Source organism: Mirounga leonina, unplaced genomic scaffold (assembly GCF_011800145.1).
Source record: "Mirounga leonina isolate KUSES-001 unplaced genomic scaffold, KU_Mleo_1.0 Mir_151, whole genome shotgun sequence".
NCBI lineage: Eukaryota > Metazoa > Chordata > Mammalia > Carnivora > Phocidae > Mirounga > Mirounga leonina.
This window is the reverse complement of record NW_023270377.1, coordinates 21,136,315-21,164,233: the sequence shown is the minus strand read 5'-3', so window position 1 is coordinate 21,164,233 and position 27,919 is coordinate 21,136,315. Positions and strand designations below refer to the sequence as shown.

At 39.6% G+C, this 27,919-nt stretch overlaps 2 protein-coding genes and 1 pseudogene across 11 annotated transcripts in view; 2 read left to right on the top strand and 1 right to left on the bottom strand.

The window, feature by feature from the left end:
* The window catches only part of ATIC (5-aminoimidazole-4-carboxamide ribonucleotide formyltransferase/IMP cyclohydrolase), a 34,051-nt gene extending 32,928 nt beyond the window's left edge, over window positions 1-1,123 (top strand). The window contains exons 15-16 of the mRNA XM_035007217.1: window positions 233-388; window positions 899-1,123. Coding sequence (XP_034863108.1) covers window positions 233-388; window positions 899-1,018 — 276 coding nt within the window. The 3' untranslated portion in view covers window positions 1,019-1,123. The remainder of the gene's footprint in view (window positions 1-232; window positions 389-898) is intronic.
* A 7,972-nt stretch (window positions 1,124-9,095) lies between these two features.
* The window catches only part of FN1 (fibronectin 1), a 67,687-nt gene continuing 48,863 nt past the window's right edge, over window positions 9,096-27,919 (bottom strand). For 4 of the 10 annotated variants that reach the window (XM_035007213.1, XM_035007214.1, XM_035007207.1 and 1 more), the window contains 12 exons: window positions 25,052-25,139; window positions 23,931-24,107; window positions 22,617-22,706; window positions 22,225-22,404; window positions 20,970-21,059; window positions 19,573-20,039; window positions 18,060-18,198; window positions 15,749-15,913; window positions 13,724-13,849; window positions 13,110-13,216; window positions 10,248-10,355; window positions 9,096-9,848 (listed from right to left, as the gene is read on the bottom strand). In XM_035007213.1, coding sequence (XP_034863104.1) covers window positions 9,777-9,848; window positions 10,248-10,355; window positions 13,110-13,216; window positions 13,724-13,849; window positions 15,749-15,913; window positions 18,060-18,198; window positions 19,573-20,039; window positions 20,970-21,059; window positions 22,225-22,404; window positions 22,617-22,706; window positions 23,931-24,107; window positions 25,052-25,139 — 1,809 coding nt within the window. In that variant the 3' untranslated portion in view covers window positions 9,096-9,776. The remainder of the gene's footprint in view (window positions 9,849-10,247; window positions 10,356-13,109; window positions 13,217-13,723; window positions 13,850-15,748; window positions 15,914-18,059; window positions 18,199-19,572; window positions 20,040-20,969; window positions 21,060-22,224; window positions 22,405-22,616; window positions 22,707-23,930; window positions 24,108-25,051; window positions 25,140-27,919) is intronic. The other 6 variants (XM_035007215.1, XM_035007208.1, XM_035007210.1 and 3 more) reach the window with 2 other exon arrangements.
* On the top strand, window positions 25,083-27,466 carry LOC118012073 (annotated as a pseudogene).

Here is a 27,919-nt window from a genome sequence, read left to right as displayed (position 1 = left end):
AGTAAATGGTATAATCTTTATTTGGTACACTTTAGAATTACTTTTCTTAATGAAATGTTAAAAGCATCCAAAAAAAAAAAAGATTCTAGAGATGTATGTAAACTGGAATGAGCCATTGTAATTAAATCCTGGGGGAAATGCCCAAGTGCTTTCTGGCATTCTGATTTGCATCAGAAAGTACTAAAGATCATGCCCAAAATTTTACTCTCCTTTCTCCACCCTCTACTCTTAGGATGAAGATTTGATAAAGTGGAAGGCGTTGTTTGAGGAAGTGCCTGATTTACTAACTGAAGAAGAGAAGAAGAAATGGGTTGACAAACTTAGTGAAGTTTCTGTCAGCTCTGATGCCTTTTTTCCTTTCAGGGATAATGTAGACAGAGCTAAAAGGGTAAGTATGGAATTGATGTTCATTTGCATAGAATTGATTATTATGTAAAAACTATTTCAGGGATGCCTGGGTGGCTCAGTTGGTTAAGCTTCTGCCTTCAGATCCCAGGACCCTGGGATCCAGCCCCACATCAGGCTCCCTGCTTAGCTAGTGGGGGGTGGGGGATGATCTGCTTCTCCCTCTCCCTCTGCTTGTGTGTGTTTTCTCTCTCTCTCTCGGACAAATAAATCTTTTTTAAAAAAACTATTTCAGAAATCCTGCTTCTGTTTAAATTCTGTGAATTCTACATCCAGGTTACAGCAGTATGATATGTCAGTAATATTTAATTATTTTACTTTTCCGTTTGATGTATGAATAACCCAAATCCTATTATTTTCCTGTTTTGACTGTGAGTGAATCACTTTGCACTGTAAATCATTATTAGCTTATGCTTTCTAGAGGGGAATTTTGATTTTGGCATGTCTTAACCTAAAATTGTGTTTTGAAAGTCAATGTCTCTTCTTCCCTCAGAGTGGTGTGGCCTATATTGCTGCTCCTTCTGGTTCTGCTGCTGACAAAGTTGTGATTGAGGCTTGCGATGAACTGGGAATAATCCTTGCTCATACGAATCTTCGGCTCTTTCATCACTGATTTCATTGCACAGTATTTTATGGTTTGCTTATGTGTAGGTGAAAAATCACATGTGACATTTTGACTTTTTTAAAAAATAAAACATTCAGTCTTAGTCATCTTGGATCCATAGCTTTTGGTTGTATTTAATTTCTTAAAGTTATAGGCTGTCTAGCATACAAACATTACCCACAAATATTTGTGTGTAAGAAATACAGGAACATCCCTGCCTCCTGGAGCGCAGCTCATCCCACAACATTGCCTGTGTGAAACATCTAAAAATCAGCAAGTAAGCCAGGGAAACTGAGCAGACCCTGGAGTTAGATAGCATAAGCATCCTGCAGTCTCCCTGGTTTTCTCCTAGGGGATTCCACTCATGCAGCTTTGCTTTTAGTCAGAGTTCTAAAAAGCTTGGTTGTCTCCTTTCTAAGCAAAAGTTTGAGATTTGTTTGAATTTTAGTGTGATGTATGGGTCAAGTTTCACTTTCTTTCCATACATTTATCTAGGTGTTTCACCATCATTTGAAAAAACTGTTGGATTGCCTGTTTGCTCAGTTAACCATTATTTGCAGTGGGTCTATTTCTGGACTCTGTTCTGTTCCATAGTTATGTTTGTCCTAATGCCAGTACCATGCTGTCTTGAAAATTGTAGCTTTATAGTAAAATTTTGAAATCAGATCATGGGAGTCCTTCATCTTTGTCCTTTTTAAAAGTTGTTTTGGCTATTCCAGGGCTTCGGCATTTCCATATAAACTTTAGAACTAACTAGTCTCTTTCTACAAAAAAATTTGTTGGGATGTTGATTGGAATTGCATTGAATCCATAGATCAATTTGTGGAGATTTGTCATATCTCCTTTCCCTTTGAAGGTTGATCCTGTCTGGTTTCCACCATCTTTTGGTTGCTCTCCAATGGTTTCAAGTAGATTTTGTAACATTTTTGTCCCGTGTTCATAACTGTCTGTAGGAGGGTTAGTCCAATACATTCTCCTCTATCCTTAAGAGACTCAGGAACACATGAATATCATAGGAAAATTTCTAGTCACTGTTTCCTAAAAGTGTACTTACTTTTTGAAACATATAATCATGCCTACCTGCTGAGAGAGCCAAGAAATAATGATACCTCGATAGCAGTGAGCATACCTAGGGCCAGGTTCTTGGTTTCTAATGCCACTCCAGTAAAAGGATTCAGGACTCCTTGGAGGCATAGCTGATTCTAGGACTGGGGTAGGAAATAATATGAGATGAGATGCCTGGAGCACCTTACAGTGCCAGACAGTAAGGAAGGACTTTAAAAACAAGCACATGATGGGAGTATGTCAAAGGACATGGGAGCCATCTAAAAGGATTCCCAATAGCCAAAGCTGGAATCATTTGAGCAACAAAGTAATGTAACCCAATCTATGAAATATCTGAGGTCATGGCTGACCTAATAAAGGACTGAATAAATAAATGGAGACTCAATCTGTGCAGAATTTTAAGTATATGGATATTTCACTTTCAAGAAGATGAGCATAACTCCCCACCCCTTAAGTGTAGGCTGTGCATAGTGACTTCTTTCCAAGGTGTGTAGCATTGAAAGGGGGATAAAGGAGTAGCTGCAGTGGAGAGACCTGACCGATAGCATCTCAGCCAGGTGATGAGGGTTTAAGAAGCATGTCATGTTGATAGTATGTACCTCCAAAGGGGAATGGCACTTGACCTCTTTGGTCTTCTTTCCAAAAATCTACAACCCCAGTTTAGTCATAGGAGAAGCATCAGGCAACTCCCAGTTGAAGGACATTCTATAAAATACCAGTACTAAAAACTGTCAAGATCATGAAAAACAAGGAAGGTCTGAGAACATCAATGTAGAGGAGACTAAGGATACATGTCGACTAAACGTAATGTCTCCAGGATAGACCTCTTGAACAGAAAAAGGATGCCAGGTAAAAAGTCCCAATGAAGTATGTACTTTAGTTATTATGGATCAATGTTGATTCATTAATGGTAACAAATGATGATCACAAATTTTTTCTGTAAATCCCAAGTATTAGAAAATAAAAAGTTTATTTAAAAAAATACATAATCATACTTCAAGTATCACACTGAAAGGCATAACAGTTATTAATATCAAATACCCAGTCACTGTCCAGATCTTCCACATTGGCTTTCTTTTTTTTCCCCCAGAGTTTGTTGGTAATAAGATCCAAGCCTGAGACACACATTGCATTTGCCTGGTGCATCTCAAGTCACTTAGTTGACTGATTCCTCCTTTATTATTGATTGATTGATTGATTGCAGTCAATTATTGAAGATACCAGGTTTTTGGTTCCATAGAGTTTCCAATATTCTGAATTTTGTTACTGCATTCCTGTAATGTCATTTTATTTCATTTGTGGCTCTGTTCCTTTATTTCTTTTAAACTGATAGTTGTAGCTTAATGATTTAAGTTTGACCTATCAACAGTAGAGAAAGATGGATTGAAACCTCCCTCTGTGAAGATGAGTTTACGAGTTTCTCCCTGCAGATTTATAAATGTGCTTCATGTATATTTGAAGCTAAAAAAGTACTTTTCATAGTGATTTTATGTACTCCAATCCTACTAACAATTTTTGTCTTAGATAAAATAAGTTATTTAATATGAACATAGCTAGACTAGCTCTTTTTTGGTTTATATTATGTCTAATACCGCTTTTCATTCTTTGGTGCTCTTATGCTTTAGATGCAGATATATCTGGAATCTGTTTTTGTTTTTAATGTAACTTGCCAACTCGGCTTATTTATATTCATTTCAATTATTGATATATTTGGACCCTATTTCTACCATCCTATAGTTTGAACCACTTTTTATTCCTTTTATACCATTGCTTTAAATTGATAGCTGTATTTCTCCTGTAATAGGAACTTCACCTGCTTAATGAACATTTCCCCATTCCTACCCTTGAAAGCCCCCATAATGTCGATTCCTAGACTTTTCAATTCTGTGTTAGAGACATTTTCTCTTAGGCTTTGTTGTTTTTTAAGACACGCTTTCCAAGGTTTCTGTTAACCTTTACTTCACATACCTCTTGCCATTTCTCCTGAGTTTATCTCTCCTCAGGTAGAAGCTGTATGCAATGTGGTCTGCTAAGAACAAATTCATTTTTAAAAATAAATTATAAGTCATGCCTGTGGAAAGTGCATAAAACACCTACAGTTTAAAGAATAATTTGTAGGGGCGCCTGAGTGGCTCAGTCATTGGGCATCTGCCTTCGGCTCAGGTCATGATCCCGGGGTCCTGGGATTGAGCCCCGCATTGGGCTCCCTGCTCCACAGGAAGCCTGCTTCTCTCTCTCCCACTCCCTCTGCTTGTGTTCCCTCTCTCGCTGTGTCTCTGTCAAATAAAGTCTTAAAAAAATAATAATTTGTAAACAAACACCTACGTCGCCTCTAGCCAGGCCAAGAAAGATAACTTTGCCAGTAGCTCCCATGGCCATTGATACGCCTCTTCCAGATTATTTTCCCATTTTTCCCTCCAGAAAACAACCTTGTGCCTTTTATGATAATCACTAACTTGTGTTGCCTCTCATTGGTTGGGTGATCTTGGGCATGTTGTTTGACCTCTTGCAGTTTGTTTCCTCACCTATAAAATAGGGATGGATTTGCTCCTGGAGAGGGTGAGTAGCTCTCAGTTAAAAGGACTTATGGTTAAAACCACAGGAAACTAGTTTGTCAGGTTCAAGTCCCAACTCTGCTACCTAGGAGCTGCGTGATGTTAGGTTGTTCACTCAGCATTTCCCTTACTTTCTGTTTGTAAACTGATGATGATAACAGTACCCACCTTGAAGGGTTGGTATGAGTAGATGAGACAAAGTTTGTAAGAACACTTAGGACACCATCCGGAACAAAAAATACCATTTGTAAAAAATGCTAGGGTCGCCTGGCTGGCACAGTTGGGTTAGGCGTCTGACTCTTGGTTTTGGCTCAGATCGTGGTCTCATGGTTGTGAGATCGAGCCCTGTGTCAGGCTTCATGCTCAGCGCAGAATCTGCTTGAGATTCTCTCTCCCTCTCCCTGCCCCTTCTGCTTGTGCTCTCTCTCTTTCAAATAAATCTTTTAAAAAATGCTAGTCATTATTCATAATGCTTTGGTGTATATGGAAGCATGGGAGGTAGTGGAGGAGGATACTAATGCGTGGAAATGGCTTAAAAAATAGTAAATGTATATTTATGGGAGTTTTTTTTCAGTTTCTGAATAGGTAGCCAAGAGATTTCTGAGTTCTTTCAACCTTTCATCTATTCTGTTTCCCCACACCTCACTTCTTACCATTAAACAAAAGGATATTACAGAGACTTCCTATAAGTAAAGTGCATTTTCTTTTTTATTGAAATAAGATTCACATAACAAAATTGACCATTTTAACAATTTCAAAGCGTACAAGTCAGTGATTTTAAGTGCTATATATTCACAAATTTATATCACCATCACCACTGCCTAATTCTGGAACATTTTCATCACCCCAAAACAAAGCCCATCCCCATGAGCAGTTATTCTCTGTTCCTCCCTTCCCCGCCGCCCCTAGTAACCATTAATCTACTTTCTCTGTTGGTTTGCCTATTCTGGACACTTCATATAAATGGACTCATGATATGTGGCCTTTTGTGCCTGACTTCATTCACTTAGTGTTTTCAAGGTTTATGTTGTAGCATGTTTCAGAACTTCATTCCTTTTAACAGTCAAATAGTATTCCATTGTATGGATATATCACATTTTGTTTATCTAGTCATCAGTTTGTAAACATTCGGGTTGTTTCCACCTTTTGGCTATTATGAATAATGGTGTGATGAACGTGTGTGTACAAGTTTTTTATGTGAACGTATGTTTTCAGTTCTCCAGGATATATACCTAGGAGTGGAATTGCTGGGTACTATGGCAGTTCTGGGGTTAACTTTTTGTAGAACCACCAAACTGTTTTCCACAGCAGCTGGACCATTTTACTTTTCCACCAGAATGTATGAGGGTTTCAATTTCTCCACCAAGGCGGCATGTTTTTGAGTCAAATACAGCTTTCAGCACTTGGCTCAGCATCTTATGACTAATGCTGAATTATACAGATCAGTAGATTTCATTGTAAACTCCTGTCCGGTGGTTTGCTGGCAGAGACCATGTTTCCTTCTGGAACAAAATGGCAGTTTCCAAAGTACCGTAATGTGAGGAGAGAAAAGAGAAGGCCAAGGGAGAATCGTTGGCCTTCGTTGTATTTTATGTAAGAGGAGCCTGCTGTGGTGGGCAGCGTGCAGGACATGGGATTCCAGCACCAGTGAGCCCAGGATGCAGTCGATAAGCCTCCCACAGCCTCCAAGCAGTACTACTTGGGAGTCTTCGGGGGCTCCACACCAGAGCTATTTTAGAGAGAGATTTGGCTCCCAAGATTGTTGAAACCCACATGTCTCTAAAGAGTAAGTAAAAAGGAATTCAAGGAAATGTAAAACATGCTTTAATACCTCATACCTGACTGTACTGAGGAATGTTAAAAAAGGAGTTTCCGTTTTTGGCTTTCAGCTGAAGCACCATTTCTCTGCTCTTTTATTGCGGTATTTTCTTCCCTTCCTTTGTAATTTATATAGATTTTTGTTTGCAATTCAAATTAATCTTTTATTTTAATAAAGCTACAGAGTGAGACAATGTGGCAAACTTTCATTTAAAATAGCACCATATACTCTTCAAAAAGAATTTTCTTAGTCTGAAAAACCCATGATAGTGCATGGTCATCTTTGTGCTGCTTCTGCTTTATCAGCTCTTATGGTTATCTTTAAATGTTCCCAAACATAAGAAGTCCCAAGAGTGGTCGTCTTCTTTTTCTTTTTAATGGTTGAAATGTATTTCCTGAAAATGGGATTTTTTAATTGTAGCCTGCCACTTTCCCTACCACAGTAATGGGAAGTTACTGAATAGGAAGCAATTTCAGCATTTAAATGTGCTGATGTGATGTTTCTTAATCACCTTAATGAGTTTCATGCAACTAGAAATGGAATAGAATTTTCAATGGAACTATAATTAAATAGAAAAGTCATTTCCTATGCTTGTAATTTCCACCTGATCATTTCTTTATTCACCGCCTTAGAAAGTGTGCCTCAGAGACTTATAGTGATATTATTATACACACAAATTTGCATTATTCACTTAGGTCATCAGCACTGAAAACAATATAAAAACACAAATTTTGTTACAAATCGAATGCAGCAAGGCAAAGTAAAGCTTCAAGTCAACAATTTTTAAAATCTGATATATTTACTAGTTTTACCTAATTTTTTCTTGAATTGGCAATTTCTTGACTGAATCGAGATTGGTCTTTTAATTATGCCCTTTCAATTTGGCCTGTTTAAGAATTCTCAGGGGAAAAAGTATCACGAGTCAGTAAAAACTGTAAAAGAACTTTGGAAATCCTCTTGGTTCTCATGTTTGAATGATTTTACTGAGAAATGGTAAAAAAAGAAAGTTCTACCATTCTTGCATTTTGATGCCAAAACATAAAAGACCGTTTAAATTTGTTTAATTTGTTCTTACTATTTAAATATAGTTACTGGTCCACTATTGAAAGTTTAATTTGTAAGATTAATACACTGCTTTTGAGAATCTAGCAGACATGCTGGAAAAAGTGTATTTTAAAATCTTAAATGTGGAGCCTGTATCTTCTACATTTCATTTATAAATTGTCAGAAGCGCTTGCTATCCATTTAATTAATACAGTCCAAGTGGATTTACTTAAACGCACATTTGGGAAGACAGGTCTAGGTTTGCAGATAGGCAAGTGGTTCAAAGCACATTCTCAACTGATTGCTGTTCTTTCCTTATGTTTTAAAATACAAAGACTTTTAGGCAAGATGGAGTTGAGGTATAGACCTTCACCTGCATGTTACCTGGGCCGCCTCTTCACATATGAAGACGGGGGGACCAGCCTGCTTTCTCTCAGGCCTGCATCTTCAGTGGTACTTCCCACTGCATGGTGTGTAGATTTATGTTGAATCACATTTTCTCTTAAGTGATTAGTGATGACACATGTGAGACGGTCATATAATATCACCACGATCTGTTTCTTCTGTGATTTTTTTTTTTTTTAAACATACAGAGCTGCTGCTGTCTTGGTCAATACTGGCCTAATAAAGCTGAATGATTAGGAAAGTTAAACAGAAATCTGGGCTTTGGGTCTGTGTCTTGCTAAGGAAAACTAATCTGAGCTGCATTCTTTATAAAATTAGACTGCAAAACCTCCTCCCAATGAGATACTAAATGTTAGGGCATTTTGTAAACTGTAAATCAATTCAAATGTGAGATTTCTTTTTTTTTTAAACAAATGAATCCTGAGGAAATCTCTTTTTGAAGTTAGTCTTAATATTCATTGACAGGTGTTTATTGAAATATTTTTTTCCATTACACAATAATGTATAAGAATATTGTATATTATGAATTACTAATTTTTTACTAATTAAAAATCAGCTATCTCCAGTGCCATTATTTACTGTTCTAGATGCCAGATTTAATCTCAAAGTTTTGTCGTTTCCCCAAAGTTAAATTGAAAAGGTGTCCTTTGTAGATCAGGAGTTTTGCAAACTCTGTCCTGCTGGGGCACCCTGAAAGTGTCAGCTGGCAGGCATCAAGAGGACCTGGGGTTGAGGTTCTTGTATCACACCATTGCCCTAAAACAAAGCTCCTCTAGGATGTGCTATTCAAGTCGTTTTAACATCTCATCTTTTTTTCTTCCTAGAAGGTAACCTCTTTGAATAGGTGTTTATTCAGTGAGGGGAAGAAGGGAAGGAGGGGGAATGATGTTTGGAATAGAACAAAAAAAGATTCTTTCAGTCCCACTTCTGAAGAGCTGGCTAGCAAGTTCAACAATATTTGAGTCCACTAAAATCCGGGAAAACAGAGATACGAAACTAGCCCTATTACTGAAGAGATGGAATACCAAGAATGAATCTGTTCTTATAGTGACAGACTTGGAAAATTTTGTACTTAAATCTCCCAAGGAGAGAGCTATACACATCATAAGTTTTCAAATGTTTGCTGAACTGAAAAGGAACATTCATGGGGAATCTTCTTTTCCCCCAAATTTCTTTATGCAAAAAAGAAGCCACGACATTCAAGTTGTGGAATGTAAATCTTTTATTAAACGGTTGTCTTTCCACAGTAGTAAAGCTTTGGCACATACAGTATAAAAAATAATCACCAACCATAATTATACCAAATTCCTCTTATCAACTGCATACTAAATGTCTTCAATACAATTTTTTCCATATAAAAATACTGGGAAAAATTGATAAATAACAGATAAGAGAAAGATATTACTAGAATCATTTGAAAAAGGTGAATACTGTGGATATTTTAAATATCACAGTAACAAGGACATGCCGTTCTTACAATATCGCAGGCCAGTGAAGTGGAAGCAGAAGTGTTTGGGTAACTTTCCTACTTAAAATTTCAGAGGATACAATTTCAATGCATCTTTATGTTGGTTGGCGCCTGTGCTCCCTGCTGATCCCAAACCGAATCACAAGTGAGAATCATTTCATTTAAAATACTGAGCGGTATTGAATACTTCAGAGCAGAACGGGCAATGTACGGCCCCCACTTACGAGAAAAGTCTCAAAACACTCCCAGGGGTGATGCTTGGAGAAGCTGTGAGTTGAGCTGAAGCTGGAGAAGTTACTCCAGAGCAAAAGGGCTTAAGAGAGAAACACTCTAAGATGGGGTCTGCTAACATCACTCCAGTTTGGATGGACCTTGACAGAGATCCATGCTTGTTCCTCTGGGTCCGAAATACTACTCTCGGGAATCTTCTCTGTCAGCCTGTACATCTATAGGCATGAAGCATTCAATGGGGCAGTTGACGTTCTGTTAAAACAGAAAAAGGAAAAAAAAAAGAGACAGCCTTCTGTTAAAATAGAAGAAAAATTCACCAAAAAAAAAAATCCTGTGAGGCGTACGGAATAAAAGCGGAGAGGCTTTGATGACAACTGCTTACAGACAGGAGAATGTTTCTGGCTTCGGGAACTTAGCAATGTACTGGGCAATAGGAATGTACTGGGCAATAGGAGATCTTTAAACGTTTTGATAAATTTGAACCTAAATTGTGTTACAGGGTACAGTCTTCTACTCAAGGCATTTAAAAGATGTTTTTAACAATAAGGAACACTTGGCTCATTCAGAAGAAAGGTACCTACAGAAAGAGACTCCCTACTAGGTATCTAACTGCGTTTAGGGGAGAAACACTCAAGGTGCAGGTGCACGTACAGTGTTAGTTCTCTGATGGTATCTTTGCGAGTACTGGTTGTAGTGGCCGGTGGAGCCTTCCTGACCGGGTTCAGCCCCTGGTCTGCGGCAGTTGTCACAGCGCCAGCCCTGAGAGAACACAGGCATGAAGTCAAACGGGGTTTACGATCACCCAAGAACATCACCATTAGTGCCTTCATTAAAGAAGAATTTCAGGTCTTAGCTCTTGGCAATGTATGAGCAGTTAATCTCTCTGATGCTGATTTTAGGCATTTATAACTTTTAGAATACATTTTGGCTTATTACTCATATCTTCTGATCACTCCTGTCTATTTATGATTTTCCTGAAATGTCCTCCCTTCTCTTCCCATTCAAACCCCATCCATCTGCTAAGGCTCGTTCCAGTCCCAACTTCCTAAGTACGCTTTCTGTACTAGAAGACACAGAGAAGTTTTCCCAGAATCCTAGAGCTTTCTACAAGGGAGTTGAGATCACAGGACAAACACCCTCATTTTATAGGAAATGCAGCCCCAAAGACTGCCCTGCTCGGAGCAAGTGGGAGGAGATCCACACAGTGAAGTGCTCTTGATTTGGGACTGCCCCCCAGTTGAGTGATGCCTGGCCATGCTCCTTCTGCTGTCCCTTCCTTCCTGCATTGCCATGGCCAGTGGACGCTGTAGCTTTTCATCTGGCCACACCTGGGATAAGAGATGGGAACAGGACTGAACTGAGCCACTACGACTTCTCCCTGAGATTATTTCTAGAAATGTGAGACGTGTTCTCCTTCACTGTTGCTCCTAAGCCTGTAGGGGATAAACACAGAGCTAATAGAGGTCATCTTTTTCACTATCAGCAGGGGCTTCTGGAAAACAAAGCCAATACAAAGGAACAAAGCAGGGGCGCCTGGGTGGCTCAGTTGGTTAAGCAACTGCCTTCGGCTCAGGTCATGATCCTGGAGACCAGGGATCGAGTCCCACATCGGGCTCCCTGCTCAGCGGGGAATCTGCTTCTCCCTCTGACCCTCCCCCCTCTCATGCTCTCTCTCTGTCTCATTCGTTCTCTCTCAAGTAACTAAAATCTTAACAAAAAAAAAACAAAGGAACAAAGCATATGAGAGAGTGAGAGAGTGAGTGACACTCTGAATACCACTGTCGGACTGGTCCTGAAGCAGGTAGATCCTGGACTCTTGTTACGTCTTTCTTTTGCCTTAATCAACCTGAGCTGACCTTTCCTCTTACAACCAAAAGAACCTTAAATAATACAATCACTTTCTTCCTTATACTGTCACTTAAATATTCCAGACATATTTCTCCATTTAAAAGCATATTCCCCATAACACCTAATACAATACAGGTAAATACCTACTTACAGAGTCACTGAATCTTGCTTTCACATAAAAATTTAACAGTTTCCACTGCTGTCTTAAGTGTTTCATTTAGCACTTTCTTTAGAACAGAATAGGTGTCACAAATGAAAGGTCTCATGTGCATAAATACTGAGGAGATGCTGAAGTGAGACCACATCCTACAAATTCACTTTCCATCACACATTTCTATACCAGCCACTTACCAGAAAAGGTCCACCATCACAGTCTTCATAGGTGTTAATGAGAGAGCACCTCCACAGCTTTTCTCTATCAGAATGGGGAGCCTCTCCCTCCCCACCTAACCACTACGGGTGGAAGGAGATCAGAGTAGTTTCCATGGGCTGCCCCAGGTCCTCAGGTGGGGCAGAGCCAGACCCCTGAAGACCCTTTCCTGCTGCAGGACTAATTTTCCTAAAAACCACTTTCCATCATGCTCCCTTTCTTCTTGGGTACCTACAATTGGCTAATGCAATAGGCTTCAGCCAGTGAATCTTACCCTGGCGGGGGGAGCATGGTCTTCATGTATCAGAATGTGAGGAGCTGTTAGAGACGGTATGTTTTCATTGGAAACAAAGGAATGTTAAATTCCTTTGCTTTTGAGTTACATGAAATTTTATTTTGAAATTTCAAATAACATTAGAGGAAAGCATAGCATTTTTTTTTTTTATTATTATTATAGTGAAGTAGGGCACAGATGAGAAATGGTTGAGAACTTCTCGCTTAAACAGTGGACTTCCGGGCCCTTCCATAAGTGCCCCCCCCACCTTCTTCTCATCTGATTTGTTACAAGACACTGGGCAGTGGGTTGGCTCACTGGAACCCACATATAACAGCTCCTTCCCATCCCAGGTGGTACACTTACTCCGGTCTTTCTGCTTCCTCCTCTTCCCTCAACCTATTTTAAACATCCGAAACCCCAGCCAGTGTATGTTTCTCTTTTCCATGGAACCTCTCTTGCTGATTCCAGCCTACCTGGAAACTATTTGTCAGACCCACGAAGAAACTCACTTAATTAGCTTGACTCTCAATGTATGCTAACTTAATGCCTCCAATTATATCCTTAAGAGCCAGGACCATTCCACATTCCCTCTGTCCCATATTCCTTAGCACAGTGCTAGATCTGTCGCAGGAATCTATTATTGGCTTGAGAGAGGGTATTTTCTTAGACCCTTTCTTAGATCTTAACAACATTGCCATGTGGACATCTATCCATCAGCATGGATCTAGAGGCCCAATGCTACCCAGCATTTGACACTTCAGTTGCTGAAGAACAGAGACAGCCTGAGAACAGTAGGTTTGAGGGGGGCTGAGGCTGCCATGGAGTGGAGAACTGGGAAGGGGTGTAGAGTAGCCTCATGTTGGCAGCTCTGTGCCAACAGGAAAGGAGGTATTTCCACTTTCATAAGGGGCATTACCACACCTTTGTGTACAGCATACACACAGCAAGCTGACTTCTCAATCACCAGTACAGGAGCCTCCCCTTTATCTTATCTCAATTACAGGGAGGCCGGCCTTACCTGCTGGCCTCCAAAGCACGTGCAAGAACAAATGGCACCAAGATATTCCTTCTGCCACTGTTCTCCCACGTGGTATGTCTTCCCATCATCATAACACGTGGCCTCATCTACATGGAGATACAAGTCAGAAGGTCACGTAAGACTGAGAACAAGACAGACTTCACCTTTATATGTAGGAGTGGGTTCTGGTTCTTTCCAAAATGTGCATCCTCACAGCCCAAATCCCACATGTTTATGGGAACCATTGGTAACAGAGGTACTGCTGTATAGAGCTTAGGGCAGCACTTCCAAAAACTAAATCTGATAACCTGAAGAGTTTAATGTTTTAAAAGTTGAATCTGAAGACCCATAAAGCTTTCTTGTAATATTTCACTGCAGATTATGGTCAAAATACTCAGGTCAAAAAAGTGCTAACCTGTCCTATAATAACGTTAAATCATGGCTCATTTTTGAAGCTTGTCTCCATTTTCCCAAATCAAAAGATTAACAAACCCACTGTTCACTCCTCAAGGAGACCTAAAGTCTCCAGTCATTTCTGTGAATGAGAGTTACAGCTCAGTAATAAAACTGGGAGTGCTTAAGGCACTAAAGATGATCTATGGCAACGAACGTACGAGGATCACACTTGAATTCTCCTTTTCCATTTCCAAGACATGTGCAGCTCATCATCTGGCCATTTTCCCCCTGACGATCCCACTTCTCTCCAATCTTGTAGTTCACACCATTATCATGGCACCATTCTGGGGGGGGGGGGGAATCAGAGGCAAAGAGTTATCAGTGTGTTCTGACTCACAAGACAGTGCTCTGGGACATGTCATGGGATTTTAAAAGCCAGGTACCTGGAAGGAGTGGCAAGAAAAGCTGAGGGTCATGATCTCCATGACAGACTACTTTGTGGTTGGATTTAAAAATATTATCTTTATCACTTAACATTTTCCAGGACATTTTAAGATGCAATTCATTTCCCCATAATCATGTCACAAGAATAGTCGGGGACCTTCATTTGCATTCTCACTATTAAGGTTTAACATTATTGAAAACCAAAGTAGGATTTAAATAGTCTTTTGAGAATGGATCATAGACAAAAAGTCACTTTTTGGATTTGCAGAGAACCTGGATACGATGTAGTTCTATTAACCAAAAAACAAAGCTCAGCTGGCTTATACATGCCCTAACCTGTTTCTTGTAAATGTGAAAGAGTAAAAGAATAAACCTGTGTATCAAAATAAAGCAAAAACCAACAAAATGATAAGTCACTGGTTATTATTCCAACAGATAAGACTTGTTCTGAAGAATATCTAAAAGTCACAGTTGCATATCTTTAACTGCTGTCCATAAAAGATGACATTTTAATCTCTAAGGTTTTTACTAAAACAAAACACACTTCAGAAGTTTGTATAACAAGTCAGCCATTCATTAAACTTTTTTTTCATTCCTAAACTTTAAAAGTTATTTGACAATTATCACATCTAAGCAAAGAATATGTCAGTTGAGCCAGAGAATCACATAAATCACCTTACAGCTCTGTTCCCGCATTGTGCCTAAGTACTTACCTAGGTAATAAATACACAAACTTAAAATAGTTCAGTTTCAGAAATGAAAAACCACCTAACTGATGCCAAATTTTCAAACTTCCAACTCCCACATGGCATAGGACACATCTGTTCCATCTTTCCATTTTTAGATGGTCAAGCACAGTAGTCTACATTTGAAAAAATTAGTTGTCTCCATATTTCAGATGGTCAAGCACAGTAGTCTACATTTGAAAAAATTACTTGTCTCCATATTTTAGTCTGAATTAAACCATTTCATATTTTAGTGTGAAAATCTTTAAAAAATCTGTTATGTTGGATTTCCCCAAATATAATTTTGGGGTATGTCTGTAGGCGGCTTGTTTATAAGCCATAATGGGTAACACCTATAAAAATAAACCAATTGTCAATAATAATCACATCCCCTAAAAAAGCATAAATGAAAGTTTTATAAATTCTAATATTAAATCTCAAAGCATAATAAGTTATCCCTAGGATTATTTTAACTGAAAATACCATTAAAAATGTTAAAATCTTTTTATAGTTTGAAAATCAAATATTTTTCCATTGAAGTTGATTCTTAATTATCTATAGATGATTATCAGTACTCTCTACATTACTTGGCAAGATTCAAGCTACCTGATATGTGTATGTGTACGTGTGATATGACAGTGTGTATATGTTATGATATGTGTATGTTTGGTTTGTACTGAAAGAGTGTGAGTATAAATGTTTACCTCCGAACTCACTCAACATTAAAGATTAAGAGCGATTTGGGATTCCTTTGTGTCTCTGATACTTACTCTTCATTAGACTTAGCTCCAGAGAGTTTGACTTTATTATCTTAACAGAAAATTTAAAAAAATCATTACCATCACAAATGTATTTTTAATTAATAGTCATATTGACAAAGAACCCCTGAAATGAAGCAATATTCAACAAGTAAAATTTCCCATCATTCTTTATGATGCAAAATGTTACTTTGAGTCAAGCAGTCTCCCCTCTTTTGCTTCATGTTTGGAAGAGCCTGTGTCTGCCAAACATGCTTCCTTGACACATTGTGCAAATGCATGAAACTGGAGGAGACAGACAAAGCAAGCTACTCACTAGATGAATCACATCTGAAATGACCACTGCCAAAGCCTAAGCACTGGCACGAGAGCTTAAAGCCAGATTCAGACAACCGTTCCCACTCCTCTCCAACGGCATAATGGGAAACTGTGTAGGGGTCGAAGCATGAGTCATCTGTAGGTTGGTTTAGGCCTTGATTGACTACATGAAAAAAGGAGGAAAAGAAAAAAAAAAAGACATCTTAATGGTGATTTTAGACCATAAGAAGAAAACTGAATTATTGTTATAATGACCTAGTCTAAAACAGAAATCCCAGCAGCATTAAGAAACATTCATTTGTTTTACCAATGCATCAGTTGCTCTAATAAACAATGCTTAGATGTTGCCAGAGGACACTTACCACGAGCACTTTAAAAGGACTCTAACTTCCATTTTTGCCATCAGTACTAAAAAAATCACCATTTCAGGTAAAACTAGTCTATAGCACCTGAAACATATCTTGAGGCATTTTTAAGCTAGTTAAGAACTCCAGTGGGATGCAAAGGCTGAAATGTCTCTCCATCACTACCTGAGTGACCTTAAGCTAGTTATTTTGCATTTCTCTGCCTTACTTCCCTCATCTGTAATATGGGGTTAATCATAAAAATATATCTGCTCAGCATCTTGTAAAGATTACGTGGATATCATGAATTCAAAGCACTGGTCCATTGCCAGCACTTAGAAAGTGCTCACCAAGTAAAGAAAATTATTAGAGAGCATCCTTTGGTTTTAATGCAAAAGTCTTAGCCATTTTTATATACTATTATAATGCAATATTCACTTTTATTATTGCATTTTTTGCATCATAGCTAGAGTTTGTACATTAGTATGCTAGTAATAGGAGAGCTTTACTTTATCATTAAAATCAACTGTTCCAAATAAGAGAAAGCAAGTGATATGAATGACTTAAGAATACGTAATGTAGTCTCTTCGTGTTGTCTAGTATATCGGTTTTTATGTTTTGAGAAAACTTAAGTAATCTGTGAAACCAAAGTATGCTTCCAATGATTCTCTAAAAATTACATAAACTAATTTCTGTGACTTTGAATCCCACTGTGTGTATTTCTTTTTACAGTGCAAAAATCAAAAGCTCGAAAGCAATAGATATTTGAAGTGTGTAATGTTTAAAAGGCATCGACCTGGAAGAAAATAGAGTTGAGGAGAAACTAAGAAGTCTGACATGTCTGAAAGGCCAGAGAACCTGGCTAGAATGCAGAATATTGCTGCTGGGGATACGGGGTTGGAAAGGAAAATGAAAGGAACCTAAAGTGTTACTAGGGGTTTCAGTAACCCTCCTAAAAATAGCCACCAGTTAAAATTCCACCTGACTTAAGTTATGGAGATGGAATCTTTAAAAAAAAATGATGTGGAAAAGCACAAAGACTTTTGTGCTTTTGAAAATTCCTTTCCCGTGGCTTTCCACTAGTAAAACCACACAAGGCAGAAGGCATGCATCACCATGGATACATAATAAACAAGTACTATATGATCCCCCCACCAAACAGTCAACTGCTTAAATTCACAGATATTTATACATATAAAATATCACAGTCATCTGCAACCCTAGGAAAAAAGCCTGTCATTTGACAGAGACAGAATTCAGCACTCCCTGCTGCTGTGGGATAGAGAACCCTCTGGTGGGAAGACTGAAGATTCATGGTTTTGAGGATTCCCTATCTCATGTTCCTTGGTCAATCTTCAGCTGATGCAGGTTAAAAAGCCAGGTGATTCACTACTGATTTAAAAGGACTTTGCAGGTGCTACAAAGAGGGGTCCGTGATCATTTAACTTCTTTTTTGGCTTTGGGGTTATATAATTAGAAAAAGAAATTGAAATAACATTGAAAGAAGGTAGCTCTTTGAACAGAAATGGAGTATGTTTGTAGCATTTTACATCAGGAACAAAAACCAGCAGTCACTAATGTCTGCAGATAGGGAATTTCCTTTATAGATAATCCGTTTCGGTACTTAGAGATCATGCAAGAGGACAGCAATGTGGTGAGGAGCAGAGGGTCTGGGGGACCAGTGCCCTGTATCAACTCAGACACTCGCTAGCAGGGAGTCAGAATGTTGGACTAAATCACGCTTGAGGTCCCTTCCAGGTCTATTATCATATCACTGAGACTACTTTACAAAGAAACTAGGATACTATGAGGGAAGAATAATTGAATGTAAAGTTGCTCATTTACTTCATGGCATCACTTCCCAAAGTTAAAAGGCAACAACAACAAAGGAACAGTGGAGAGAAAAAGTGTCTTTGGAGTAGTCCAGAGGGGAGCCTGCGCCTGAGTAACCAGGCATTCACATACCAGAGTTGCCAACAGTAATAACCTCCTCCCGAACCTTGTGCCTCTTCTGGTCTTTCAGGGCCTCCACTATGATGTTGTAAGTGGCCCCTCTGGTAAGGCCTGTCAGTGTGGCGCTAGCAGAGGTCCCAGGAACTCGGAACTGCAATCATTGGCACATCCAAAGTGAGGGAGAAACGTTATACTGAGGAATTGACGTGACTCTTTCCCTATTCTCTTATCAACAACCTGCACTATGTAAGTAAAGCAAAGGAAGACAAAGAAGGAGGGTATGTATAAACGTCCCAGACCAGCCCGTGGAGAGAAACGGAACTTGGGTGAGGGGCCATCTTTTCAATCTGCCAAATTTTCCTGTCAAAAATCTACCCTATGTGCTCCATAGTTACCAGGAGCCCTCAGTAATTCAACAGCCTCCTGTTCATCCTGCTGTGACTGCAGGCCTGTGCAAGCCCACTGGACTCCCCTGGCCATGCCCTTTTCACATAAAACGTGGACACTGCGCTGTGTGGGAGATATACTCATATCTGAAGGTGGCATGTGACCCCGACATGGGGTCCTTAAAGCATTTGGGCAAATCCTCAAACTCATGTTTCTAAGCTCATAAATCTTTCACAGTGTAGTCAGGTTTTTTTTTTTTTAATTCTGCCACTTTCTAAAAATAAGAACCCACTAAAAATTGGTACCAGCAAGACAAATTAAAGAATAAAAGTTTTAAAGAGTCAGTCACTTATAACAGCTGATGTGCACAACTTCATGTAAATTCTTTTTCCTGGGACATACTGTAGATAATGGGATTCTTCAAGGACAAACTATAAGGATGGCATTTTATTTCATTTATTTATTTTTAAAGATTTCATTTTTAAGCAATCTCTATACCCAACCTGAAGCTCGAACTCACAACCCTGAGATCAAGAGTCACATGCCCTTCTAACTAAGCCAGCCAGGAGCCCCAAGGATGGCATTTTAGCCCTTCCTGCACAAATGTAAGTTCAGGCAGAATATTTATCTCTCTTTTCTCAGATCATTTCTTTGTCCATATTACTAAGGAGCCTCAAATGTGTGAGAATAATAGAAATTATTTTATTCTCTCTACGAAACAAAAGCTGATGCTACTCTTTGGTACATCCCCCAAAGCTCAGCCATACTGAGATCTAAAAAAGAGAAACCAGGGCTTAAGCATGCTAACTTTCTTTCTTTCTTTTTTTTTTTTTTAAAGATTTTATTTATTTATTTGACAGCGAGAAAGACAGCGAGAGAGGGAACACAAGCAGGGGGAGTGGGAGAGGGAGAAGCAGGCTTCCCGCTGAGCAGGGAGCCCAATGCGGGGCTCAATCCCACGACCCTGGGATCATGACCTGAGCTGAAGGCATCCACTTAACTGACTGACCACCCAGGCATCCCAAGCGTGCTACCTTTCTAAGAGGCCCTAGAATGTTTATATTAGAGCTCTGGTCACTTCAGTTACCTAGCTTACTTATTTCTAGGCTGCCCAGAAGTAAAGAGAAAAATCAATTACCTGCAAAGGTTCTTCATCAATGTCAACCGGATGACATGAAATGATATACTCAGAGCTTTCTTGGAATGGGGTCCAAGAGATGGTTGTCTGAGAAAGAGCTTCTTGTCCTGTAGAGGCATTTGGATTGAGTCCCATAACATGAGGGTAGAGGTGATGGTCAACGTCTCCCCTGGGGACATGACCAACTTGGATCTCCTCATTTACATTCGGCGGATATGGTCTTGGCCTATGCCTTACAGGGGAGGCCATTGTGGGCGGTGTGGTGCGCCTAAAGCCATGCTCCTCAAAGATCATTTGTTGCCCAACACTGGGCTGCTGACCAGAAGTGCCAGGAAGCTGAATACCGTTTCCAGTGTCATACCCAGGGTTGGTGATGAAAGGGGTCTTTTGAACTGTGGAGGGAACATCCAAGATCTCTGGTCCGTGAAGATTTGGGTGTGGAAGGGTTACCAGTTGGGGAAGCTCATCTAGCCAAGAGAGGTTAGAGCCAAAAAAGCAAAGCGTGTTAAGCTCCCAAAAGTAGCAGCAGTGGTCATTACCAATTCAGGCAACAATGACAGCTTATCGATCTAATCAAAGACTCTAGAACATTAGCAGCTCTTAGATCACAAGACACTTTTTCCAAAAAAGAAATCTTTATGATTTTTCTCAAAGGTTTCTTTATAGTTTAGAGTGAAAAAAGCGTTAGTATGAATTTATCATACACACAAAGCTTTGAACCGCTAAGCCCCACGGAAGCTACTTCTGCTCAAATTAAGCCTAATGGAACTGAAATGTGCAGGCTTTTCTCTTCTTTTCTTCATTTGAGAATCATGTTATAAGGACTAGAATCCAGACTAATTATTTCAGCATCTGAAGTATGAGAATTCCAGTTTTTCATGAATTGAAATGGTAAAAATAGATAAAAATACATACATGTTTATTTCAAAAATTCTATTAGTATAAATAACGAATTTTCTTCAAGTTAAACTGAAATTGGATGAAAAAGTATGATTATTTAGTTCAAGTTTCAGAAACCGGATGATAAATAAAGAGAACGGGAAGGATTATTTTCCCTACTATTTTTTTTTTTTTTTTAACATTAACTTCAACAGAAGGTATAGAAGAATAGCAATAACAGCAACCTGGTTTCTACATTTTAATATCTGGCTTAGATTTTTTAAAGGTGAATAGAAGGCTTTATATTGATTGGCGAAGAGAAAAATAAAACGGAAAGCTGCAGATTATGTTAGGTTATTGTGCTGTCAAAGAGCACAACATATATATGCTAAGCTGATTAAGAAAAAATTTCCATGAGAAAGTTATCAAAATCTGGAGAGCCTTTTCACTGCAAAATTGATCACTTCTAATTAGTTTTGTCTTCATTATCTTCCTATTACCCAGAAGGTGCCCTTTACCTGTCTTTTTCCTTCCAATCAGGGGCTCACTCTTCTGGTTATTCTTGAGGGCAATGACTTGGATGGTGTACTCGGTGCCCGGTTCCAGACCTGATGGAAGGACAGATCATCACGTTATGTCTGTGGGCTCAGCTAGTCAAATGGGAGTTGACCTTACCAGGAGATACAATTGGGAAGCAAGCGTCTTCTCTCTGGCTGGCCTTTTTGGCCTCCTGAAAGGTAAAATCGACTTCATTTTTTTCCCACAAAACCCAAATACTCCACATATTGTGGCCACTTGGTAAATTAATAACTTTCCTATCAAATCTGACACCTGAAAAAGCACTTTTATGCTAACATCTTGTGGGTATTCTTTTACCATGTCGTCTTACTCGCCCTTTTGAATTCAAGAAAATCTATCAGCACCGTACACCACCAGTGGGATATACATTTGGGAGAGATCATTGCAGATTGTATACATGAATCTACTTAGGGCCTAATAACGAGATGGTCCTCAGTGGCAGGATCAATGAAAAGGTAGACAAAGGTAAGTACTCTGTAGGAGAGGGTGGCCAATCTCTGTGTGGCCCCTGTAGGAAGCCAATTCAACTCCTTCCATGAGTGATTCTATTTTCCTGTCCCCAAAGTTTCTAAAAAAGCAGTGTCTCTTTCTGGCATCTCTGTGTTCTATAAGATTTTCAAGTCCAGATGATATCCTGAAGAGAGTTTAAAAATTAAATCTCCTGGACAAAAATAATACCAAAGGCTTATGATCTTTCCCACCGAAATGGACAACCCTGATTCCCCATTCCAGGCATGCTTTCCAGTATGGGTGGTTGGGAATCCCTTTGTCTCAAGACCCATTCTGTGAACCTGGGTAATGAAGGCAGTGGCAGGTGGCACTCTGGCAAGGCCTATTAGATCATCAGATCTTTAGAGAGCTAGTGGGGAAGACAGGATCTCAATTAGCTAGTTTGTTTTGAAAAATGTCTTTTTTCTAGGACAGGACTTTACAATTATCTGGCAAACATACAGCCAATAAAAAGATTCTAGTTATGCCATTAGACAGTATTAGAATTATTGTATTTTCATGAATCCATGTCTTTTGAGATGTACTGAGCTCTACAGCTCCTTGATAGAGGATGCTTTTTGAAGTTATCAGAAATGGGGCTTCTTATTCTCATGATACAGCATCAAAGACACAGTTGGAATCTGCTAAGCACTTTGTGTGTCCTAGGGAGTCCGGCGGAAAATGGCAACAGGGAAGCAGCAATACCAGTGACAGTAGCCTCTGTGACACCAGGGCGGGGACGAGGGACCACTTCTCTGGGAGGGGACCCAGGCTTCTCATACTTGATGATGTAACCAGTAATCTTGGCACGGGGCGGTTGCCACGAGACCAGCAGGGAGTTGGGTGTGGTGGCCAGGAAGTGCAGGTTGGATGGTGCATCGATGGCTAAAAGAAAACAAGGTTAAGTCTCTAAGAAAGTGAATAACCAGGGAAATTATTCCCACACTCTTTTTCCACCCTTAGAAACAGACTTGAGAGAATCTGAGAGTTCTAATAACTATAAAAATGATTCACTGTCAGCCTGATTTTTGTTTCTTAAGTTCACATGACCCATCACGTTTAAGTCAGTGGCATTTCTCCAGTAAAAAAGTGGTTACCAGTGGAGGCGTCGATGACCACAGGGGAGCTCCGGGCGTTGTCATTCAGGGTGTACAAGTAGATCTTGTAGTCAGTGCCGGGTTGTAAACCTGCGATTTGTGAAGAGATGCTTTTTATCTGATTTTAATTTATCTGGAAAATTTTCAAACTCATCTGCAATTTTCATGGTTCCTCTATCATCCCATACGTATACAGACCACAGAAGTGGTCCACATTTGAGCGATAAATTAGAGCCTGGCATGGTTGTTAACTGTTAATGAGAAACATTATCTCAAAAGGAAATCACTGATGCATACAAAGATACTGGCTAAAGTAAATTTTAAAATTAAAGAATGCTATGTTAAAAGTAGCTATCTCAGAGAAGGGCCTGGGTGGTACAGTCGGTTGAGCGTCCGACTCTTGGTTTTGGCTCGGGACATGATAGGGTTGTGAGATGGAGCCCCACGTCGGGTTCTGCACTCAGCGTGGAGTCTGCTTGGGATTCTCTCCCTCTCCTTCTGCCCCTCTCCCGCTCTCTCTCTTTTTCTCTCTAAAATAAATAAATAAATCTTAAAAAAAAAAAAAAAGAAGAAGTAGCTGTCTTGGAGAATGAGGGGCAAGCACCTACTGAGTGTGTTTTCCCTTTGTTGTCATCAGTCACTGGTAACTGGAATCAGAATTTTAAATCACAAAAAGACCTAAATTGAGCCAGATATTGAATATTCTCTGACTACAACTTGGATCTTTATTTTATTTTAAAATTTAATTATGTTTTATAATAGAGGTTAATGTTAAGAACTGTATGCCACTATTGAGTTTCTTTTGGTTTTAAGCATTGTTAGATTTTTTTGATAAGAAAGGGTACATTGGGGCGCCTGGGTGGCTCAGTTGGTTGAGCGACTGCCTTCGGCTCAGGTCATGATCCTGGAGTCCCTGGATCGAGTCCTGCATCGGGCTCCCTGCTCAGCGGGGAGCCTGCTTCTCCCTCTGACCGTCCCCCCTCTCATGTGCTCTCTGTCTCTCTCATTCTCTCTGTCTCAAATAAATAAATAAAATCTTTTTTAAAAAAAAAGAAAGGGTACATTGATAAAAGATTAAATTTAATAAATGGAACTCATGCCATGTCTCTGACAAACATTAGACAAAATCAGGCATTCACAGAATACAACTAATTCTAATCATAGTATGAAAGTAGGTTTTTAAAAATTATAGCTGGGATTATTGTAAAACATTGGCAATAAATTTAATCAGTGTAAGTGGTAGAGTAACTGATAAGCTAATATATGTTGGGAATAGCAATCAACAAACACAGTCAGTACAGTGAATTCCCTGACCTGTGATGGTGTAGCTCCGGACATCTGGCTTGATGGTTCTCTGAATTGGAGTCTGGCCGTTTGCTGGGATGGCATCAACTTGGAAGCCAGTGATTGTCTCAGTCTTGGTTCTCCAGCTAATGGTGAGGGTGGTCTCGGTAGCATCTGTCACACGGGCCCTTCTTGGAGGGCTGACATCTGCACAAATCACAACCAGAGATCAATGCCTGGATGACTCCTTTAGGGAAAGTTTTGATATTTTAAAATGTGTTTTTATTATATACTAAATATATCCATTTCTACACATAACTAATAACATATAGATTTTCTCCTGTGGCATCTAGAAAGAAAGGTTGACAGTAATTAAAAAATATGAAAAGACTCACCTTGCATATCTTTTTTTTTTTAACTAAAAATCTTTACAGATGCTACCAGTGGTTCCCAAGTCTGGCTTTATACTCTCTACCAGTACCCCAATAAGTATTAAAATTATTAATATATTGGGCGCCTGGGTGGCTCAGTTGGTTAAGCGACTGCGTTCAGCTCAGGTCATGATCCCAGGGTCCTGGGATCGAGTCCCGCATCAGGCTCCCTGCTCTGCGGGGAGCCTGCTTCTCCCTCTCCCACTCCCCCTGCTTGTGTTCCCTCTCTCGTTGTGTCTCTGTCAAATAAATAAAATAAAATCTTTAAAAAAAATTATTAATATATTATAACATAAAATAAGTGTAGTGGGAGTTACAATGATATGGCCAGCCAGCAATAATATATGTATGTATTGTTAGTACTTTGGTACAGAAATTGGGCCCAATTTCGCCCAATACTTTCTGTACCATTAAGGTACAGCAGAAGCCAGTGTGTCCTCCCCAGACATTATGAAAACAAATTCCAACAAGTAGAGCATAAACTAGGTATCAGTCCTAGTTCCGAACACTAACATGATAACGTTTGGAGTGATTCTATTTACGTGCCCGTGTACCACTTTCTGTCGGGAGGGGCATAAACGCTGACAGCAGCAATTCAGAGAGAGATGGGCAAGCAAATCGGTTTCCGAGCTGGGATTCCTTCTATGAACTTGGTGATCTAGAAAATCATTTACCACTTATGGAGAATGTTTGTTGATACCGAAAAGCTTGATTACTCACTCTCCAGAGTGGTGACGATTCCCTGAGCTGGTCTGCTTGTCAGAGTGTCCTTCAGGGCATAGACGCTCACTTCGTATTTGGTAGCCACCTAGAAAGGAGGACACAGTAAACTTTAGCAGAGTGACCTTCTAAAGCACAGGTGTTTTCACTACCGCATTAGAAAGACACAACGGTTGTAGAAGAAAAAATAAACCAGCAAACCCACAGCACTATAAATTCCTAGATGAATTTCATTCCTACACTGCAGATGACCAACAACACATGTAAATTATATGAATTTAAAAATGTGCTTAGGGACTTTTGGCTGCACTGGGCTGGTTGGCTCTTACTGTTGCAGTGGTGACCCACTTCATCCTGTCTTTCTGACTCTTAGCATCTGGAGGTCTTCCTACTCCTCTCGGCTCTTCCACCTAGATCCATAAGCCTGGGCCTTTCTTACAATCTCACTCTTTTTTTTTTTTTTCCCGTCTACCCTCAACTCACCAACATGAGTGCACATCCAGCTCTGCCCCAATGCCCGCCTGGCCCCGAAGCACCCAGTTCTAGGGACTCTTCTCCAATGCCTGAGATTTATGGGCCTGAAGAAAATTATGTGTTCCTGCAAATGTCATCTGCTGAGACAACCCACGCGGAGACCGTCTCTCCTCTTCCTTCCTCCGTGGATCTGCTTGTTCAGGACAGCCCCGACTCCTCCACCAGTCCCAGGGTAAAACTACCACCCACTTCTGGAGAGGAGAGAACAGTGAGGAAGGAAGCTATGGCCCAGGGCAAGAAACAGAAGATCAGAACCGTATTCTCTCAGACCCAACTCTATCTCCTCAATGATTGATTTCAGAGACAGAAATACCTCAGTCTCCAGCAGATGCAAGAACTTTCCAACATTCTGAACCTTAGCTATAAGCAGGTGAAGACCTGGTTCCAGAACCAGAGAATGAAATGTAAGAGGTGGCAGAAAAACCATTGGCCAAAGGAGAACAAGAGTGTGACTCAGCACAGCAACCGCAGAACACCCAGGCTTCTATTCCTACCACCAGGGATACCTGAGGAACACTTCCGGAAACTTCCAATATGGAGCAACCAGACCTGGAATAACCCGAATTGGAGCAACCAGACCTGGAACAGCCAGTCTTGGAGCAACCACTCCTGGACCAGTCAGACCTGGTGCCCCCAAGCCTGGAACAATCAGCTCCAGAACTATGGAGAGGAATCCCTGCAGCCCCAGATCCAGTTCCAGCAAAATTCCATCAGCGATTTGGAGTCCATCTTAGAAACTTCTGGGGAAAGCCATAGTGTAATACAACAATCTGCTAAGTATTTTAGTACCCAGCAAATAATGGATTTGTTCCCAAATTACTCTGTGAATATACAGCCTGAAGATGTGTGACGATGAGTATATTATTCGATCTCAATTCGGGCAGTGGCTGTATTACTTCTCCTAGGCTTTGCCTTTTGTCCTATATATCTCTGCCTCAATATTTTTGTTTCCCATTATTCCTATTGTGTCCATTGAGGGGGTACGATTGGAGTCAAAGAGGTTTCAGTAGCGTTGGCTGCTATGGACAACATGATAAAAGGTGTTTCTGGCTAGAGATAACCAGATACAATCCTAATGTGGATATCTTTAGGCTCTAGAATCTAACCTCAAGAATAGAAAGTGAAGATACAAAGACGTGTGATGAAGGATAATTTGTATTTTCTGAGATTGTGAGGCTTTTCTTGTTAATAACCTCAATTTTTAATGGTGAAGGGTTAAGCTATAATGTGCTTCATTGATTTCCTCTGTCCCTTGTGATGTTTTACTAGAACTGTTAATTTGTTCATTATTCTAGTATTTGTAGAAAGATGTTTTGCATTTTAATGTCTCATGATAATAGTACCAGTCTGGCTGACTGGATTATAGGTTTAAGTACAAATAAATAAAATACCCACTTTAAAAAAAAAGTGCTTAGGGGTTAACACTAAGTAAGCTATAACTTACATTCTTACACTGAGCTGATCCAAAATGGGGGAAATGGGTATTAGCCTGTCTTTCTCCTTTATGATCTGACAGATGCCAATCATGAATTTGTGTGATCATGGAGAGACAGAGAGAATGCTCTATTCTGTCTCTGAAACCTCTTTCTGTCATTTCTCCTGAAATTGGCCTTATGTTAAGAAGTACATCAATTTCCTAGATTCCTGGCTAGTTTTCCACATGTGCGTGTAAAGGATTATAAATGTTTCAATGAAGGGAGGGTCAGGTAGGTTGGTACGAACTAGAAAATATTCCTTGTCAAGGTAACAGAGCTCAGAAAATGCATAACCAAAGTGGATTTATGCATTCAGCCTATGGACATATGAATTGCGCCCCCCCCCCATACACACATAAAGCCTTTTTAAAATAAAGAAAATGAATATACATTTAGAGAGCTATGAAAAATCCAACACTATTTATAAAAGTCCATCCCAGACAATCATCTGGAAGAGCTTAGGTCAATATAGAGAATTCTACTTGACACAAAATTACAATAAAATTATTTGATGGCAGAGGCAAAGAACACAGTAAGATTTATTATGATATTTTATCTCCACCACCTTAAATTGTGAAAGAGATAACTACAGTTGATCCTTGAACAACGGAGGGGTTAATGGTGCCGACCCCCTGCACAGCTGAAAATCTGCTTATAACTTTTGAGTCCCCCAAAACTTAACTAATAAAAGTTGTACTGTTAACCACAAGCCTTACTGATAAGTAGTTGATTACCACATACTTTGTATGTTATTTGCATTATATACTGTATTCTTACAATAAAGTAAGCTGGAGAAATGAAAATGTTATTAATAAAATCCAAAAAAGAGAAAATACATTTATAAATCCTGTACTATAAA